The 16,604-nt window shown below is 46.3% G+C and overlaps 1 protein-coding gene and 1 long non-coding RNA gene across 7 annotated transcripts in view; one reads left to right on the top strand and one right to left on the bottom strand.

Annotated features, from left to right (window-relative positions):
* Nucleotides 1-7,039, top strand: part of LOC102253953 — a 43,117-nt gene extending 36,078 nt beyond the window's left edge. For 3 of the 6 annotated variants that reach the window (XR_313305.2, XR_313303.2, XR_001361161.1), the window contains 2 exons: nt 3,934-4,118; nt 6,763-7,039. This is a non-coding gene — a long non-coding RNA (uncharacterized LOC102253953). Of the gene's footprint in view, nt 1-381; nt 479-2,114; nt 2,169-3,933; nt 4,119-6,762 lie in introns of those variants that run through there. The other 3 variants (XR_313306.2, XR_313304.2, XR_001361162.1) reach the window with 3 other exon arrangements.
* The window catches only part of COLEC12 (collectin sub-family member 12), a 183,256-nt gene that overhangs the window by 10,978 nt on the left and 155,674 nt on the right, over nt 1-16,604 (bottom strand). Inside the window, exons 5-8 of the mRNA XM_005861610.2 lie at nt 15,465-16,511; nt 8,061-8,549; nt 7,057-7,193; nt 4,826-4,935 (exon numbers count right to left, since the gene is read on the bottom strand). Coding sequence (XP_005861672.1) covers nt 4,826-4,935; nt 7,057-7,193; nt 8,061-8,549; nt 15,465-16,511 — 1,783 coding nt within the window. The remainder of the gene's footprint in view (nt 1-4,825; nt 4,936-7,056; nt 7,194-8,060; nt 8,550-15,464; nt 16,512-16,604) is intronic.

The following is a 16,604-nucleotide window of genomic DNA, read 5'->3' on the forward strand; positions in this document are numbered from 1 at the left end:
CCTTCTGGTGCCCACCATTCTTTGGCCCTCTATTATATAAAGTTGTTTGGAGCAGTCTGTAGACAGAAAGGCAGGTATGTTTTATCTTTGTGATGTTGAGATGAAAGCTGTCACTCGTAACTTGACAGCATGTTTCCACCAAGTGATGTCCTGTGCAGGGGACCAAGAAGTGGGCAAGAATAAAGGAGATTCAGTGTGTTTCAGGAAACCTTCAGGAAGAATATCACACCTCTGGTGATTGATCTAGGTGGGCAACGGCAAGTCGGGTGGGCAGGCAAGGCCTTAAAAGGCTATTTCACAGTACTGCGCTGAACAAGTGGATAGAGTCTGCACATCCCACTTGTGTCTGACTCCCCTGTGCTAACTCAGCCTCCATTAACAGTGACAACTTCTGTCAAAGGACGTGCCTGCATTTGTTCCCTCAAGAGTGGAAAGATTGGCTTTGACATGCTCCTGGCTCACGGATCCTCTCTGGTTTGTACGTTTTCTGTTTCATTCTTTCCGGTCTTTGTTTCCTTCCTTCCACTTACTGTGGGATTAATTGCTCTTCTTCTTCTTCTTTTAACCTCTGAAAGTAGAAGCTCAGATAATTGATTTTTCAACTTAAAATATTTTTTCTAAGTGTTTTAAAGCTATAAATGCCCTTTTAAAATTGTTAGCTGCATCCCCAAAAAACTTGATATGTTTACAAACTTTCATTTTGTTTGAAACACTTGAAATTTCTTTTGTGATTTCTTCTTTAATTCATAGATTATTTAGAAGTATGTCCTGTAATTTCCGAATATTTGGGGATTTTATAGCTTTTTTGTTCTCAATTTCTAATTTAATTTTGCTTTGGTTAGAGAACATATTCTGCATAATTCCACTGCTTTTAAATTTATCAACACTTGAGGGCCCAGCATATAGTTTATCTTGGTGAACATCCCATATGTACTTGAAATGCATGTATACTTGTAGTTACTGGGTGAAATGTTCCAAAATGTGCATGAAGTTACGTTAGTTGGTAGTGCCTACTATATCCCTTCTGGTTTTTCTACTAGATCTGTCGGTTACTGAGAGGAGAATGTTGAAATATCCTTTGAAGCCCGCTCTTTGCTATGGCCACACTTAGGGTTGGTACATATGTCTTCTGGATTGTGGTCCTGGAAGTCAGGTTTTCTTACATAAGTGGAAGAATACCACCTCTCGCTCATACTGCTGGCCACACACTCTGGAAAAGATCCCGCAGGCCAGCGTGGAGGCTGGCTCACAGGGTGCTCCGGGATTATCACTAACTGTTACCATGGGACCTTGGCCAATCACCAGTCGAGGGGCTGGTGCTGGCAGGAATGGAGTTTTCACAGGCTTGTGGTGAAAGGAGAAAAATAAGGACTCTGTGTGTGTGTGTGTGTGTGTGTGTGTGTGATGGTCAGCAGTCTTTTATTGAAAAGGACTGTAGGTTTCTTTTTTTTTTCAGCGCTGAGATTTGTTGATAAGTGATTTTTAAAACCCATGTCCATAGTTGGCAAATAAAATCGTGGCAGTGTTTGTCAACCTCCAGTCTTCCTTTTGGAATTTTACTGGTGTGTGGACCTGAAGCATCTGGGACCCTGTCTTGGGCACTGCTCTGAGATGTCGCAGATACTGTAGCACATGCCGTCCTTTTCCTCAATAGCTGGTCCTAAGTCAGTGAGTCAGGTCATATGCTGTATAGGAAATAAACCTTAGCTCAGATTTGTGTGTCACTCAGCCTGTGGCATCCACTCCATGTGACTGTTACTTTTGTCTGTGTATTCCAGCACTGTCCTTCTCAATCAGCTATCAGCATAAAACATGGAGGTTTCAAGAGGCAGAGGAGAGAGCCTTTTATCCCTTGTCTATTTCCTCTCTTTTAAAAAAAAATATATATTTTATTGATTTTTTACCGAGAGAACGGGAGAGGGATAGAGAGTTAGAAACATCGATGAGAGAGAAACATCGATCAGCTGCCTCCTGCACACTCCCCACTGGGGATGTGCCCGCAACCAAGGTACATGCCCTTGACCGGAATCGAACCTGGGACCCTTGAGTCCGCAGGCCAACGCTCTCTCCACTGAGCCAAACCGGTTAGGGCTGTCTATTTCCTCTTTAACAGAAACCACAAAACCCTGAGACAATTTCAAAAGGGCATGTGAATGTATGTAAAAAAGGTAAGAAGAAACCTGTGGCAGGCGAGCCAGGGTCTAGAGCAGCGGTTCTCAACCTGTGGGTCGCGACCCCTTTGGTGGTCGAACGACCCTTTCACAGGGGTCGCCTAAGACCATCCTGCATATCAGATATTTACATTACGATTCATAACAGTAGCAACATTACAGTTAGGAAGTAGCAACGAAAATAGTTTTATGGTTGGGTCACAACATGAGGAACTGTATTTAAAGGGCCAGAAGGTTGAGAACCACTGGTCTAGAGGGTAAAGGTGAGAAGTGTTTGGGGAGACCTCTGAGAGCCTGACACCCAGCCCCTATGCCAAGGCATGGCAGAGAACATTCTGTCTTCTTTCCAAACTTAGTCTGATACCTGGGCTACTGTGTGTGGCATCTCAATCAGGACACTATAATATATAAATGCTACGTAGTAGTATTCTGCTATTACTGACTAGCATGCAAATACTTGGGATTATGACAATACCAATGCTAGCAGGTGACATTTCTTGAGCTCTCCCTATGGGCCAAGTACTGTACTAAATGCTTTATGTGTATTATCTCATTTAATATTCACAATACCGATGTAGGTCCTTCCGTGATACTCCTTTCTATATGAGGACATGAGGTTTCTCGTGGTTGAGTAGCTCGCACAAGGTCGCACAGCTGAGAGTGCTCGGTCAAGGCCTGGAGCCCAACCATCGGCTCCAGGGCATGTGCGCTCTCCCCTAGCGGCACTGGCTCTCTTTCTAGTTTGTGCAATGTTTATTATTCTATGTCAAGTTAAATTAGCCTCCAGTGTGGAGGCCTCATGCTATGTCTGCCTAGTTTATTCTTGCTTTTAAAACTTGATCCTGGGGGTTTTTACACGTATATGTGTTCCTTTGGGTGGAAAATGAGAAGCGCAGTCGGTGCTGTGGCTGGGGTGCAGAGCCAAAGCTCGCGGGGGGGTTCCAGGGTGGCTGGGGACAGGGTCCCGGGAAGGTGTCTGGTGATGTAATCTTTTGGTACATCGGGTCCCAGGTACGAAAGCTGGTGCTCTCCTTCCAAATCATGTAATTCTCGCTGGAGCCTGGGGACGAGGCAGAAAGTCCCGCCTTGGGAGAGCTGGCGTAGACAGTAATGTTTCTCCTCAACCTGTTCCATATGCACCAATCCGTTGGTTTTTTTCTTGGAGGAAGGCTTAAGATTGAATTTCTTAGTGAGTCTAACCCAGACCTTTTTTGCATTTATGGCTGTGAGAAAAGTGGGGAAGACTGGTATTTTTTCAGCACCCCTTGGGCTCCTTTAAAAAAAAAGGCTTTGGCATTCTTACCTGTCAGTCAGATTCATCCTTTCCTTTAATCACCACTGCCTCCCACACCACCTCCAGCCCTGCGCTGCTCCGATTTTAGATGCCAACTCTCAACCGTTTGAGTCTCCTGAAGCGCACCTCAGCCATGCTGGGCACTCTCCTCCGGCTGACGGCCACGTTCCCGGGGACCAGGGTGTGGTGCCACTTCCCCTCCACAAGGACAGGTGCAGAGACAAGCAGACAGGATATCTGTCAGGCCAGGCCGAGGCTCATCTTCAGCCGATCTAAAATCTTCAAATGTTCCACCTAGACTTTTGGGCCCTCGCTTTTTTTAAAGACATGGCCCTATTATGGTCATCTGTATCTTCCAATTATAATTTTCACATGGATGACTTAAAAGTACAGAGAAGCCTCTGTCAGCCCATGTACCTGTGGCCTCTCCACCACCTCTGACCCACTCCTGCTCCTCGACTCCTCCAGGTCTGGCCTCAATGCCCGTGACACCGCCTGAGACCCGAAGTGCCCTTGCTTTCTCCTCTCCTGGTGCCATGGATGCTGCAGTCTCCTCCACGCTCGGGACATGCTCCTGAAGCTGAGATGCCCTCACCCCTATGCACACCCACGGTCCTGTCTTCTCTGTCTCCAGCAAAGGAAAGGATTCAGAGGTGGGTTTTTAGAAATTCTCCATTTAGTACAGTTTATTGTATATTTCCACATCCATTAGAGGCAAGGCAGGACTAGGAAGAAGTGAAATTTAAATTGGCACGAAGTTAGTTATCATCAGACCTTTGGGCAGGATTAGGGACGGTGGACACCTGGGGTAGGCAGCTGGGCCTAGGAGCTCTGAGAAGGTGCTGTGACATGCTTGCATTCTTCAGAGAACCCAAGTCACATCGGACCACACGAGGGAATCCTTCAAACCTTTAGGAGACGGTTACCCCACAAACACCTTTGTTTAGAGTACACTTGAACTTCCCGTAAAACTTGCAGTTCATAATCATGCTCTGGACAGAAGCCCAACCAGATTAGGGGTGAACTCTGAATGTGCCTGAGGTCGTCTGGGCTCCCTTCTCCTTCATGGCAGCATTTAAAGAGAACACTTCAGCCACATACGTGGTTTTTGTGAGTCTGATTTTCTTTCATAGAAATGAAAAAAGTTCACTCTACAAAAAGAAAAATCCTACTTTATAGCATATATCATCCCAACTACAATTTCCCTTCATAGAAATGCACAACTGGTACCAGGAACCTCAGTGTGTGGAGTGTCTAGGACATAGAGTTGTTAAGGAAGAAATTGTAGGAAGTCAGGCAAGAGGTGAAAAACGGAACAGTGCGAGTCTGACCACCGAGCTGGAAGTTTCTGAGCACTCACTTATACTCTAGGGACGTCCCATCCAGCCACTTCCATTCGTTTTCATGCTCCGAATCCGTGAGGCCGATCCAATGGCTCTCTCTCCCCACCATCTGCTTTTTTATCCATTGCTGAGCAATAAACCAGAGACGGTGCATTAGTATTTCTTGGAACAGATGTCTGTGGGGTTTCTCCCCCAACATTTAGAAAATAAGGACAATTTAAAAGAGGATGTGTGTCAGCACATTATTCTGCTTTTGCTGTACTCCTTTTAAAAAAAAATATATATATTTTATTGATTTTTTACAGAGAGTGGGGGAGAGGGAGAGAGAGTTAGAAACATCGATGAGAGAGAAACATCAACCAGCTGCCTCCTGCACACTCCCCACTGGGGATGTGCCCGCAACCAAGGTACATGCCCTTGACCAGAATCGAACCTGGGACCCTTGAGTCCGCAGGCTGACGCTCTATCCACTGAGCCAAACCGGTTAGGGCACTGTACTCCTTTTTATTGTACTTTTGTTTGGCACTGTCTTGGGGGCTTTGACAGTTTTCCTCTTATCCTATACTAGAGGCCCAGTGCACAAATTTGTGCACAGGTGGGGTCTGGCTGGCCTGCTCCAATCAGGGCCAACGGGGCCAGGCCAGCGGGGGGAGGGGCCGAGGGTGGTTGGCTGGCCGGCCCCGCTTCCTGGTTGAATTCCCGGTCGAGGGGACAATTTGCATATTAGCCTTTTATTATATAGGATAATAAAAGGCTAATATGCAAATAGACCAAATGGCAGAACAACTGGTCGCTATGACATGTGCTGACCACCAGGGGGCGTGAGCGGGGGTGCCAGACCACGCTGGTTGCTGTCATTGGGGCGAGCCTCTGATGGTTACTGAAAATTCTTTGCTCCCATGCACTGCGCTCCCGCCTGGTGCTCACACCCGCTGCCGGCGCTGTCAGCAGGTACGAACGCCCCGATTGCCCCTGAGGGCTTCTCCACCTCCCCCTGCTCCTGAGGGGCGATCAGGGCAGCAGCTGCCACCGCTTGCACCTGCTGACGGTGCCAGCCCCAATTGCTACGCACCGTCAGCGGGTGTGGCGCTGTCAGCGCGTGGCAGGAGCGGGTTTGCCAGCAGACCAGGGGCCGTGCAGGAGGGGCCAGGCAGGGGCGCGGAGAATGGGCTGAGACCGCCCCTGTGCCCACTGCAGCCTCACGGCCCATGGTTCCTTTTAAGGTGCACGAATTCATGCACTGGGGCCCTAGTAAACTCATAAGTAATATTTCAGCGGTGCTCTTCCTCCTCTAACTCACCCAGACCACTCAATGAGTTCAGCCAGCTCCATCCCCTTCAACCACCCACCCCTCCTGTGTTTGTCTGTAATAGCAACAGCCATGGCATCATGGAGCTCTTTCCCTGGGCCAGGTGCCACATCCAGTATGTCACATGCAACGTGTCTTTATGCCTTACAACAACTTACGTCATAAAGATAAGCGGCTGAGCTGGGATTGGGCCCGGCTCTGTATATCCTAAAGCCCCGGCACCTGATTATATGCTCAATCCCAGTCAGTTACTATGGGAAGCATCTATCTTGTGGGTTGTGTTTCCTGGAGATACTTAGGGAAAAGGAAGGAGGCCACTGGAACAGCGTGGCACCGAAGAAAGAGCATCGCATTGCCAGATGGACCTCACTTTCAGGCTCAGCTCTGCATTATCTGTCATCCATGATTAAACCATTTAAACCTCGTGGAACTTCAGTAGGGTCTTAAAGTTTAAAGGAGAAAATGGCTTGCAACGGTGCCTGGCACACATAAGGGCCAACGGAGTGCTCACCATCACTAGCTCGTGTGGGCTCTGTCCCTATGGACTTTTCTGCTCTTTCTGACCCTGCTGGGGCCACATGTCTGGTCCATTACACCTCACTCTACCCCTATGGTGCTCATGCCTCGTTGCCCTTCTCTCCTCAGGTGCCAGCCCGCAGGCTTCTCTTCTGCGTTACTGCTCTTGACAGCCACCAGGAGGAGCCACACGTCTCCCAGGCTGGACGAGCAATCTTCCAGGTGGAAGCAGGAGGATACAATTCCCATGCCAAGAATGCTTCTTGTCACTGGACAAAGCCCAAATCTCCATAATACAGCCTTCTGTTTTTATACGACCACGAATTCTTGATATCTTTGACTCCCCAGTAAGCATGCAATTTCCAAATGTAAACTATCCCTAAATTATAGTTTTCCCCAACTCTAAGTATGCTGCAAACATACCTGTTCCTCTCTTGTGTTTATGAAAACGAGATGTGAAGACTTGTCTTCACAGAAAAGTTTCGCATCCTCAAAAATTTCTTTCTCGACCGAAAAATAGTAGCATTTATCTGTGAAGTTCTTCCAGTGAGGCGGGCAGCCTAGGAGTGCAAAGGTTCACAACACTGATTAAAAACAAAACAGGAAAAGCACCATGCCTTCTTCAGCTGTGTGCAAGAGGCCCTGCTTCCTACACAGGCCTGGAGCAGCCCCCTGTGTCCGTGTGTGGAGCCTGGACATGCTGGGAGCAAAGACAAGTACAGGGAGCTGCAATTATGGTTAAAACTACATAATCTGGAAAATATCTGTGCTTTGTTCTTCTGCATCCAGATTAGTCCTTACAATGACAGAAACAACAACCAAAGGCAGTGCAGGCACAGATGGTCACCGTCAGTCTGGAGTCATATGGAACCTATAGACAACTGCATGGGAGAACCCGGAACCTAATCGGGCTCACAGAACAGCGAAGATGACCTGAGTGGTACTGAAGGAAATCAAGTGAAATTGGGTGTGGGTCCAAGGAAAGAAAAATAGGCTTGGGTGCAAACCCAGCATTTAAGAATTTACCAAAGATTTAATTATGAAAAGGGCTAGAAGTCACCATAATACCTTCTCAGAAGCCATGAAATCTGGGCTTCAGTAACACAAAGTTCCACCTGCATGTTAAGTGAGGGACGTCTGTCCTCAGGTGAAGGGCATAAAGTGAGGACAGGATGGGTCAGGAGTGGCCAGCCTTGGACTTTCATGAAGGAAATGTCTGGGGACAAGTTTGTCCCTGAGGGCCGACTCAGTTAAATAAAAAAGGGCTAGAGAACCTGTCATGTTTACATGCGCCTATGAGAGCAGCAGAGCCCAGTGCTTCCCTCACGGGTGTGGGGGGAGCATGGAGGGCACACTGGGGTGGGGCCAGCCCAGCCATGAGCACACACACTGCCCGTCCCCTGGTGCCAGGGAGGGCTCAGACTTACCATTGGCCTCAGGTGCTGTGGTTGGCTCGTTCTGCAGGGCCAGGGGCACTGCTGCTCCTGATGGGCCTGGAGGGCCAGGGGGGCCCTTAGGGCCTGGCATGCCTGGCACCCCAGGCAAGCCCGGCAGCCCCCGAGGTCCAGGCACCCCGGGCTCCCCCACGGTGCCTTGCAGTCCCTGGAAGCCAGGAGGGCCCTGGGGGCCGGGGAGTCCGTCCTTGCCTGGTGGGCCTTGTGGGCCTGGGTCCCCACTGGGTCCTTGAGGGCCGGGCTTCCCTGGAGACCCACGGGAGCCTTTGGCGCCCTGAGAGCCTTTGGAGCCTTTGCTGCCTCGCTCTCCAGGGGGGCCGACTGGCCCAATTGGGCCCCTCTCACCAGCAGGGCCGGGCGGACCAGGCTCCCCTTTCTCTCCCTTCTGTCCCTTGTTGCCAGTGGGACCAGGGGGGCCCTGTGCGCCTCTGTCACCTTTTGGACCCCTGGGACCAGGAGGACCTAAAACATAAAAATATAAATGGTACAACATGAAATCCATTGTGATAGTGAAAATTTCACCCTTTTATAAAACTTCCAATTTAAAAAAATCTAGACATACAAAATATATACATTAAGGATTGCTTACTGTTTTACCATACTATTGTTGACAGTATTTTTTTCTTTTTAACAGAAATGTTTCTTTCTAAGCCCACCCCTCCCTCTCCAAGCATTTAGAGTAGCTCTTATTGGCACACAACTTTCTAGTACCCACTGATGTTGTAGGGGAAGGGACATCTTCATGCAGCAGCATCCACACGACTCCCACCATCGAACTGGGTTCTCCTAGTCCACTGGGACCATTTGTCACCAGCAAAAACTGGGCAGCTTGGGATCAAGATTCCCTCCCACTTATTTCCTCTTTTATTCACTTATTGGACAAATATTTATTAATGAGCTGTTATATGACAAGCACCGTAGAAGGTATTGTGGTACCTAAATAGTTGATTTAGAAAGAAAAATGCTATCAAGTGTTGAGAGGTACTGTCCTGATAACCAGAGAGAGGCTCTTCCTGTTGCATCCCACCCGGCGTTCCTGTCCTTTTCACTGGTGCTGCAGCGACACTGCTGTCCTTAGGGTGAGCCTTGCTCATCATGGACCAGCTCAGAGAGACAGGAGGTCTTGGTGGGAAAGTGCTCTCAGGGCCAGGCCTAGGGAGGGTCAGTTTCACTTTTTCCGGATTGTTATTCTAATAATGCAAATAGGGAAGGTGGGCTAGAGGGGAAAAATAGGTGGACCACTGAATTGGCAGGGAAGAGAAGAAAAGACTTTTTTTCTACCAAAAAAAGGAAACAGCAATTCTCCCTGAAAAAGGCAGGGGGCAGGGTGGGGAGGCAAATACCTGCTCATCTCATAAAGCAGCTCACTTTACATAGGACTGTCGTAAGTTCTCAGGGTTGATAGGGAACTTCATTCAAATACGCCAAGATTCTGTATAGTGAATGACAGTTTTCAAGGCACTTGCACATCCATTATGCCACCTGACCTTTATGACATATAATTCCCACAGCACATTTGAGGAAAACTCAGGGCCAGAGGCGCCAAGCTCTTTGTTCAAATCAAGGTTAGAATAAAAACCGATTTTTTCGTTTGAAGCACTATATCCATCACAAATAGGTTATCTAAGATAAGGTTTAATATTTATGGCTGTGGGTAAAATCCTAGCATGCACACAGTCACCAATGTCTCCATCCACAGCTGCTCAGCCTTAGGAAACCCATCACAGAGCTACAGCAGGAAGCTGGGTCTGCCTTCAGAGGCTGGGCTTTGAAAATGTACTGTAGGTGTTCCATACATAAGGGGATTAATCATTCATATACTTTGCTCATTAAGACAATACTTGTCTCATTAAAATTAAAAAATTTTGCTATTTCTTTGAAAGAAATGACTGAGAAAACGAGCCAAACCCATGTTAAAAGTCAGTGCTGGATCCCCGTTAAAAGATGATTAATGCCAGGGACATATCTTCCTCCAGGACCTGGGATGCTAGTATTGTTTTATTAGCATCTGGATGATCCCAGGTTTTTAGGTCTTACTTGAAACTTTTATTGGGTGGTGGTTGAAGTGAAAATAAAATGAAATAAAATATAAGCTACCTTTAGTGCCTTAAAACCGAAAACACTGGGATAAATGATGTGGGAGTATTTATGAGCTTGTGCAGTAATAACTTGAGCTCAGTCGCGAGAATGGTTGCGCTACATGGGGAGGCATGTGTGATGTCCCACACAGGAGCAAAGCTGAGATTTGCTTTCAAGGCCAAGTGGGTGGCTCCCTGGCTCAGGATCTGAAATGCCAGGATACCCATGCTGCTGGTAAAGCCATCACAAGCTCCCGAAATGCCTGAATATGAACCCTGAGCAGGCCCATGTTTGCACTACCAGCAAAACCTCCTCGTGTTCCCCAGACTCCAGCTGGGAGCCTGGAACACCCGAATCCTGGAACCAAGCAGTTCAAAGAGGACAGAGACTTTAAATCACTGTGCTGTTTCTGTTTTGCAACCAAACTGCAGGCCTATCCCTGAGATAACTTTCCAATTGGTTTTCCAACATGACTGCTGGTGCTTAACAGAAGGCAGAGAAACCACTTTAGTTCTTAGTGCCAGCAAAAATCTTGGAGACTCAATTTTAGAACCATGAGTGGTAAGGTTGGAAGAACAGAGGAAAAGTAATATAATCTGACTTATCTTCTCACTTAAAAATCTACTTTGTAATTAAATTAATCAAACATGTATTAAACACCTACAACATGAAAAAGTCATTCTGCCTCACTGAGGTGAAATGGAATGCACAAATTAAAAGGAAATTTGCCCTAGCTGGTTTGGCTCAGTGGATAGAGCGTTGGCCTGTGGACTGAAGGGTCTGGGTTAGATGCTGGTCAAGGGCACATGCCCAGGTTGTGGGATCAATCCCCAGTAGGGGGGCGTGCAGGAGGCAGCCAGTCAATGATTCTTTCTCATCATTGATGTGTCTATCTCTCCCTCTCACTTCCTCTCTGAAATCAACAAAAATATATATTACAAAACAAAAGGAAATTTAATAGGTATCATTTGACAATTATTCTGAAGAATAAATTGCTTCTCAACCTCATGTTTAAGACAGGCTTCTGGAGAGTCATGGGAGCTCCCTGTCTATAGAGGAGGGACATTTAAACTACTGCTCCTCACCAATTGGCCAGTCTGCTTCTATGCCTTCAAGGCCTGTTCTCCAGGATCCCGGACAAGCAGTCTTCTGAGGAAGTGTATCAGGAAGTGGTGGGGTCAGCCAGGAGAGGAACCGAGGCCTCCTGCCTGGTCCACTTTGCTTTGTCCCGTCCTGCAGCCTTCCTGTGCATCTTCCAAGGTTTAGCTCAAATGCCAATCCCTTACTGAAGCCTTAATCAATTGCTTTCCTGAAAATAAACTCTTGTATCTCAACCTCCCTGAATAGGTCATCTGTTCTGAGTCATCGCAGGGCAGCAGGTGTCATTGGAGGCAAGGGCCTGGGAGCTAGACAGACTTGAGTTTAGCACAGTCTGCCATTTACTAGCTCCTTGACCTTAGTAAGTTACTTAGGCTCTCTGGGCCTCCGTTCCCTCCCCTGCAATGGGAGTGCTGATAATTCTTAGCGTAAAGAGATGTAACAAGGAAAGCAGACAATTGAGCCAAGTGCTCAGCAGCGTGACTGGCATATCACAGACACTCAATAAACATGGATTTAAAAATGAGTGAAAGCTGGCTGTTGGTGACACCTGAGACTGATTCCAGGGTTGGGCAACAGAGAGCCAGCAGTAATTGGACCCAAATGAATGTTAACCCTGTCTGTACAATTTTATTCTTTGTGCACATAAAACTACTGTTTTCTACTGTGATATGTTGGCTGGTGCTACAGTAGAAGGGGAATCTTGGATAGGAACTGAACTTGGGTATGAATATTAGCTAGCCCCCTGTCAGTGCTTTATTGACATTATTGCATTAAGTCCTGATGAGTCTAAAAAGTAGACACAGGTGGGGAAATAGAGGCACAGAGAGGATGAGGAACTTGGTACTTGTACCCAGGTCTATCCGATTCCAGAGCTCCTGTTCTCACCCACTAACTCTCATGCCTCACTCAGAAGAGCAGATGTACTAGGAGGATGCAACTTACACAGTTCCACAGCTTGCAGAGGAATAGCTTAGGATGTGATGTGAACTTCCCCCTTGAGTGTGCATTGTGAGGGATGATTTGTATAAAGCACTCAGTACACTCATACTTAATATTAGCTGATAAAAATAATCAAAATAACAGAAACATTAGCTAATTTAAAGTTAGGGTCTGACTATTCAACTATGAGCTTTTCTATACCTCCTTAGCTGACAAGTCATGCTATTAAATATGCCAGAAGTTTCCTTGTAGAAGACAAGCTAACAAACAAATGGAATAGTAAAACTATGAAATTTATAAGTAGAAAATAAATATCCAGATACCATGACAGAATTGTCTAAAGGTATTACAATTCCAAGAGCTATTTAGAAAACTCATATTTTATGAGGTTGCACATCTGCTGAGATGTGCCCTCATTCTGAATTTAGGTTGAGAAAGAATAGAAAAACAAATAGATCAAACACAGAAGAACTTTCCTATCATTTGAAAGCCCACCCCTTATTCATATGACTCCCACCTACAATATTCCTGACTTGCAATTGTCCAGCCCCTCTAGAGTTCAGGCACTCCTGTTGCTCAGAGAAACCATTACATTTTTAGGCATCACCAATTTTTATAAGGAACATCATATAAAACCAACATTTATCTTCCTTTAGTGAATACCCACTAGTTTTGGTTTCACCCTCTGGAGCTCCTTGGATGTCATTTAAAACCTCTTTCACATGCCCAGCCTGTGTTGCTCAGTGGTTGAGCATCGACCCATGCACCAGGAGGTCACCAGTTCGATTCCCGGTCAGGGCGCATGCCCAGGTTACAGGCTCCATCCCCAGTGGGGGCATGCAGAAGGCAGCCGATCTATGTTTTCTCTCTCCCTCTTCCTTCCTCTCTCAGAAATCAATAAAAACATATTTTTTAAAAAGAAAAAAATCCCTTCCACATGCCAGCCTTTTAAATCATGCAGATAGCTGCCTTGTTCCCCATTAAGCAGCCTCTCTTATAGATTAAAATTCCCAGGTCCCTCAATCCTTCCTTACAGCTCATGGTTCCTTTTCTAAGCATGCTGGTCTATGAATGTCCCTCTTAAAAGGGGCTCTGCAAAGTATACCATATCCTCCAGGGGTGGTCTTGCCATACTGAGTGGAGTTTCATCTCCCTCATTCTGGATATCACATTTATTTAATATAGTCAAAGATCACATTAGCTTCCCTGGTAGACACATTTGTTGCTTACTGTCAATGAAAACCCCCTTGCTTTCCATGCATACTTCCTCTAAGCCATGCTACCCATTAACATTTGTGTTTGGTTCCATCTACAAGCAGAACTTTACACATGTTCCCTATTTCATTTTGCTGGCATTGTTTTACAGTTCCGTCCTTCCAGATCATTTTGAATTATGATTCTATCATCCATTAGTTAGTATATACAGTTTCATGTCAACAAGTATTGGATTACCAGGTCATCCACATCCTCACACTAGTCACTGACAAAGCTGTTGAACAGGACCCTGCCATCTGCTATCCAGACCTGCCTCCAGGCGCACAGGGGCCCGTTAACTATCACTCTTTCTATTCATTCAACCAGTGTGGCAGACACACCCTGGGGTGACCCCCAGTGACTTGTGCCCTTATGTAATCCCTCCCCCTTGAATGTGGAACCTGTGACTTGCTTCTAATCAACAGAATATGGCAAAGGTGATGGGATGTCACTCCCCTGACTAGGTTACACTGTTTAAGACTCCATCTGAGCAGACTGGAGGGAGACAGACACTGTTGCTGGCTTTGAAGAAACTGCAATGTTTTCAGGTAGTCACATGGAATGTGGTGGCCTCTAGGCACTGAGAGTGGTCTCTGGCTGATGCACCGCCCCCCCCCCAAATTAAAAACACCCAGGAACCTCAATCAGACTTGGAGATAAATTCTGCCAAGAACCTGAGGGAGTGTGGAAATGGATCTTTCCCCAGGTAAGCCTTGGATGAAACTGTAGCTCCTCCATGAGACTGCAGCCTGGTCAGACCCTAAGCAAAGGACCCACCTAACCAGATACCGAACCCACGGACACTGAGATAAGAAATGGGTGTTATAAGCTTCTGAGTTTGTAGTGATTTGCTCTGTAGCACAGAAAATACAACTAATAAATCCATCTAATGGTGCTATAATCCAGCACCTATTTCTCCATCTTGTTACTTGTTTTTGTAAGAGGTAGGAGTGAGCAGTAGAAGAAATGGGCTCAGGAAACAAGTTACAGAGGCAACAGAAGAGCCCTTGGAGCTTAGAAGAGAGAGAGGCAAGGAAAACGCACCTGAAGGAAGGGTATGGGGAAAGGCGCTGGGTGCTCCATAGAGAGGGCGGAGCCTCTATCTTGTTCTTGGTGAAATACAGGCATGCTATTTTTCATTGCACTACTCTAATCAAGCTAATAAGCCTATTAATGTGAAGAAATGTTAGGTTTGCCTGCCTTCTTAGTGATTGCATTCTAATGATTGCTGCATCCCTGAAAGCTCACAAATTATCCTCTTAATAATCTCTTCTCAAATCTTTGCTGGGATGGCCATCCATGCATGTTTCTGTCACTGGAAATAGGAATCTCTTAATGATAACTGTGTGACCTAAAAGAATTAATCTTGCTTCCAAAGAAGTCCAGTTTATAATACCATTGAAATAGCTAGGCACTAATAAAATCCAAATTAACCAATCTTCTACTCAAATATTTGATGGAGCACCTTTGAGCATTGTCCACAAGTTCTTAGTTACACCTCTTCTCAAGACATGGAATTTAATTCGCCACCCCACCCCCCGAGTGAAGGTTGGGCTGAGTCACTCATTCCTAAAGAACGGAATATGGGAGAAGTGATGGTCAGTGACTTCTGAGGCTAGATCATAAAAAGCATTGTGGCTTTTTTCTTTCTCTTTCTCTTGGATCACTTGCTCTGGAGGCAACCAGCTACCATGTGGGGACACTCAAGCATTTTCCATAGTGAGGAACTAAGGCCTCCTACCAAGTGTCATGTGAGCCATCTTGGAAGCAGGTTCTCCAGGCCCAGTTATGGCTTCAGACAACTGCAGCCCTGGCCAATACCTTGACTACAACCTCATGACAGATACTGACCCAGAACCACTTGGTCAAGGTGCTCTTGAATTCCTGATCCTCAGAAACTATGAGAAAATAAATGTTCCTTGTTTTAAATTGCCAAGTTTTCGAGTAATTTGTTGTACAGCAATAGATAACTGGTACAAAAATAAATTCAGAATTTTCACTCACCTTGTAGTATTGTAAAATTCTTGATGAGCTGACCGTGTTTTGAGTCCACGAGCTTCATTTCTTCCATAATCACTGATAAGTTCGCTACTTCAGTGTCTAATCTCGATCTCATCATATCTTGTTGCATCCTGAGAGAAACAGAATCCAAACGGATATTGGCCAGTGTGTTATTCAAGGAGGTCAGGTCATCTGTGTGTTTGGTCAGGGTATCTGTGCAAGTGGTCCTGACTTCATTCAGATTGCTGGTCAGCGTCCGCAGGTGGTGGGCTGTGTAACTGATGTTGCTAATGATGTTTACAATATCTGTTTCAAAGAGCTGGAAGCGTTCCTCCAGCTGGCTGAACTTGATGGCTGTTCTGTTCTCCGCGTCCTTGTGTATGTCCTGCAGGTCTTTCAGGTTCTGCTCATTGGCTTGTGAGGCTGTGGTGATGTTGTCCATCTGACCTGTGAATGAGCTGAGCTGGCTGTTCATATCCTCCAGGGTGTCATTGTTGGCTTTGGCCAAGGCAGAGTTATTGGCAGCCAGCATCTGCAAGCTGTGGACTTTCTCCTTCAACCAATCGGTGTCCTTCTTGGCTTGAAGGAAAACCTGCTGCAGATTTTGGAAGTCGTTTTTGATTCGTTGGATAGCCTGGCTCGTGTCATCCACAGACTGCTGCAGGTTAGTGATGAGGCTCCTCTGCTGCACTTGGGTCAAGTTTAGGTTGTTGAGGTTCATAATGACCACATTATGAGAATACATTTGACTCTGCAGATTGCCCTGCAGCACGCTGGTATCTTGTTGCAGATTCGTAACATAGCCATTATACGCCTGCAGGGTTTTGTTTACAGTGGTGATGAAGAAAGAGTTATTCTCCAAAGTTTCTTTCAGTTGACTCTGCCTGTCCACCAGTGCATCCCCACTTGCCTGTAACTTCTCCAGCCTATCTTTGTTCTTGCTGGTCTTTTCTGTAATGTCACGAAGCTGTTGTTGAAGATCCAGAATGTCTGATCTGAAGGTGGAGAGTTCTGAATTGGTGCTTATAGCTTTCTTCCCAGTTTGGTCCCCTAGAATAAGATATGTTTGTTACTTAGATTGGTGATACGGAGAAGTGTTCAGGTGAGATCAAAGATTCTAAAGAGACTTAACTAGTATGCCTT

The sequence above is a fragment of the Myotis brandtii genome, unplaced genomic scaffold (assembly GCF_000412655.1).
Source record: "Myotis brandtii unplaced genomic scaffold, ASM41265v1 scaffold154, whole genome shotgun sequence".
In the NCBI taxonomy this organism is placed as follows: domain Eukaryota; kingdom Metazoa; phylum Chordata; class Mammalia; order Chiroptera; family Vespertilionidae; genus Myotis; species Myotis brandtii.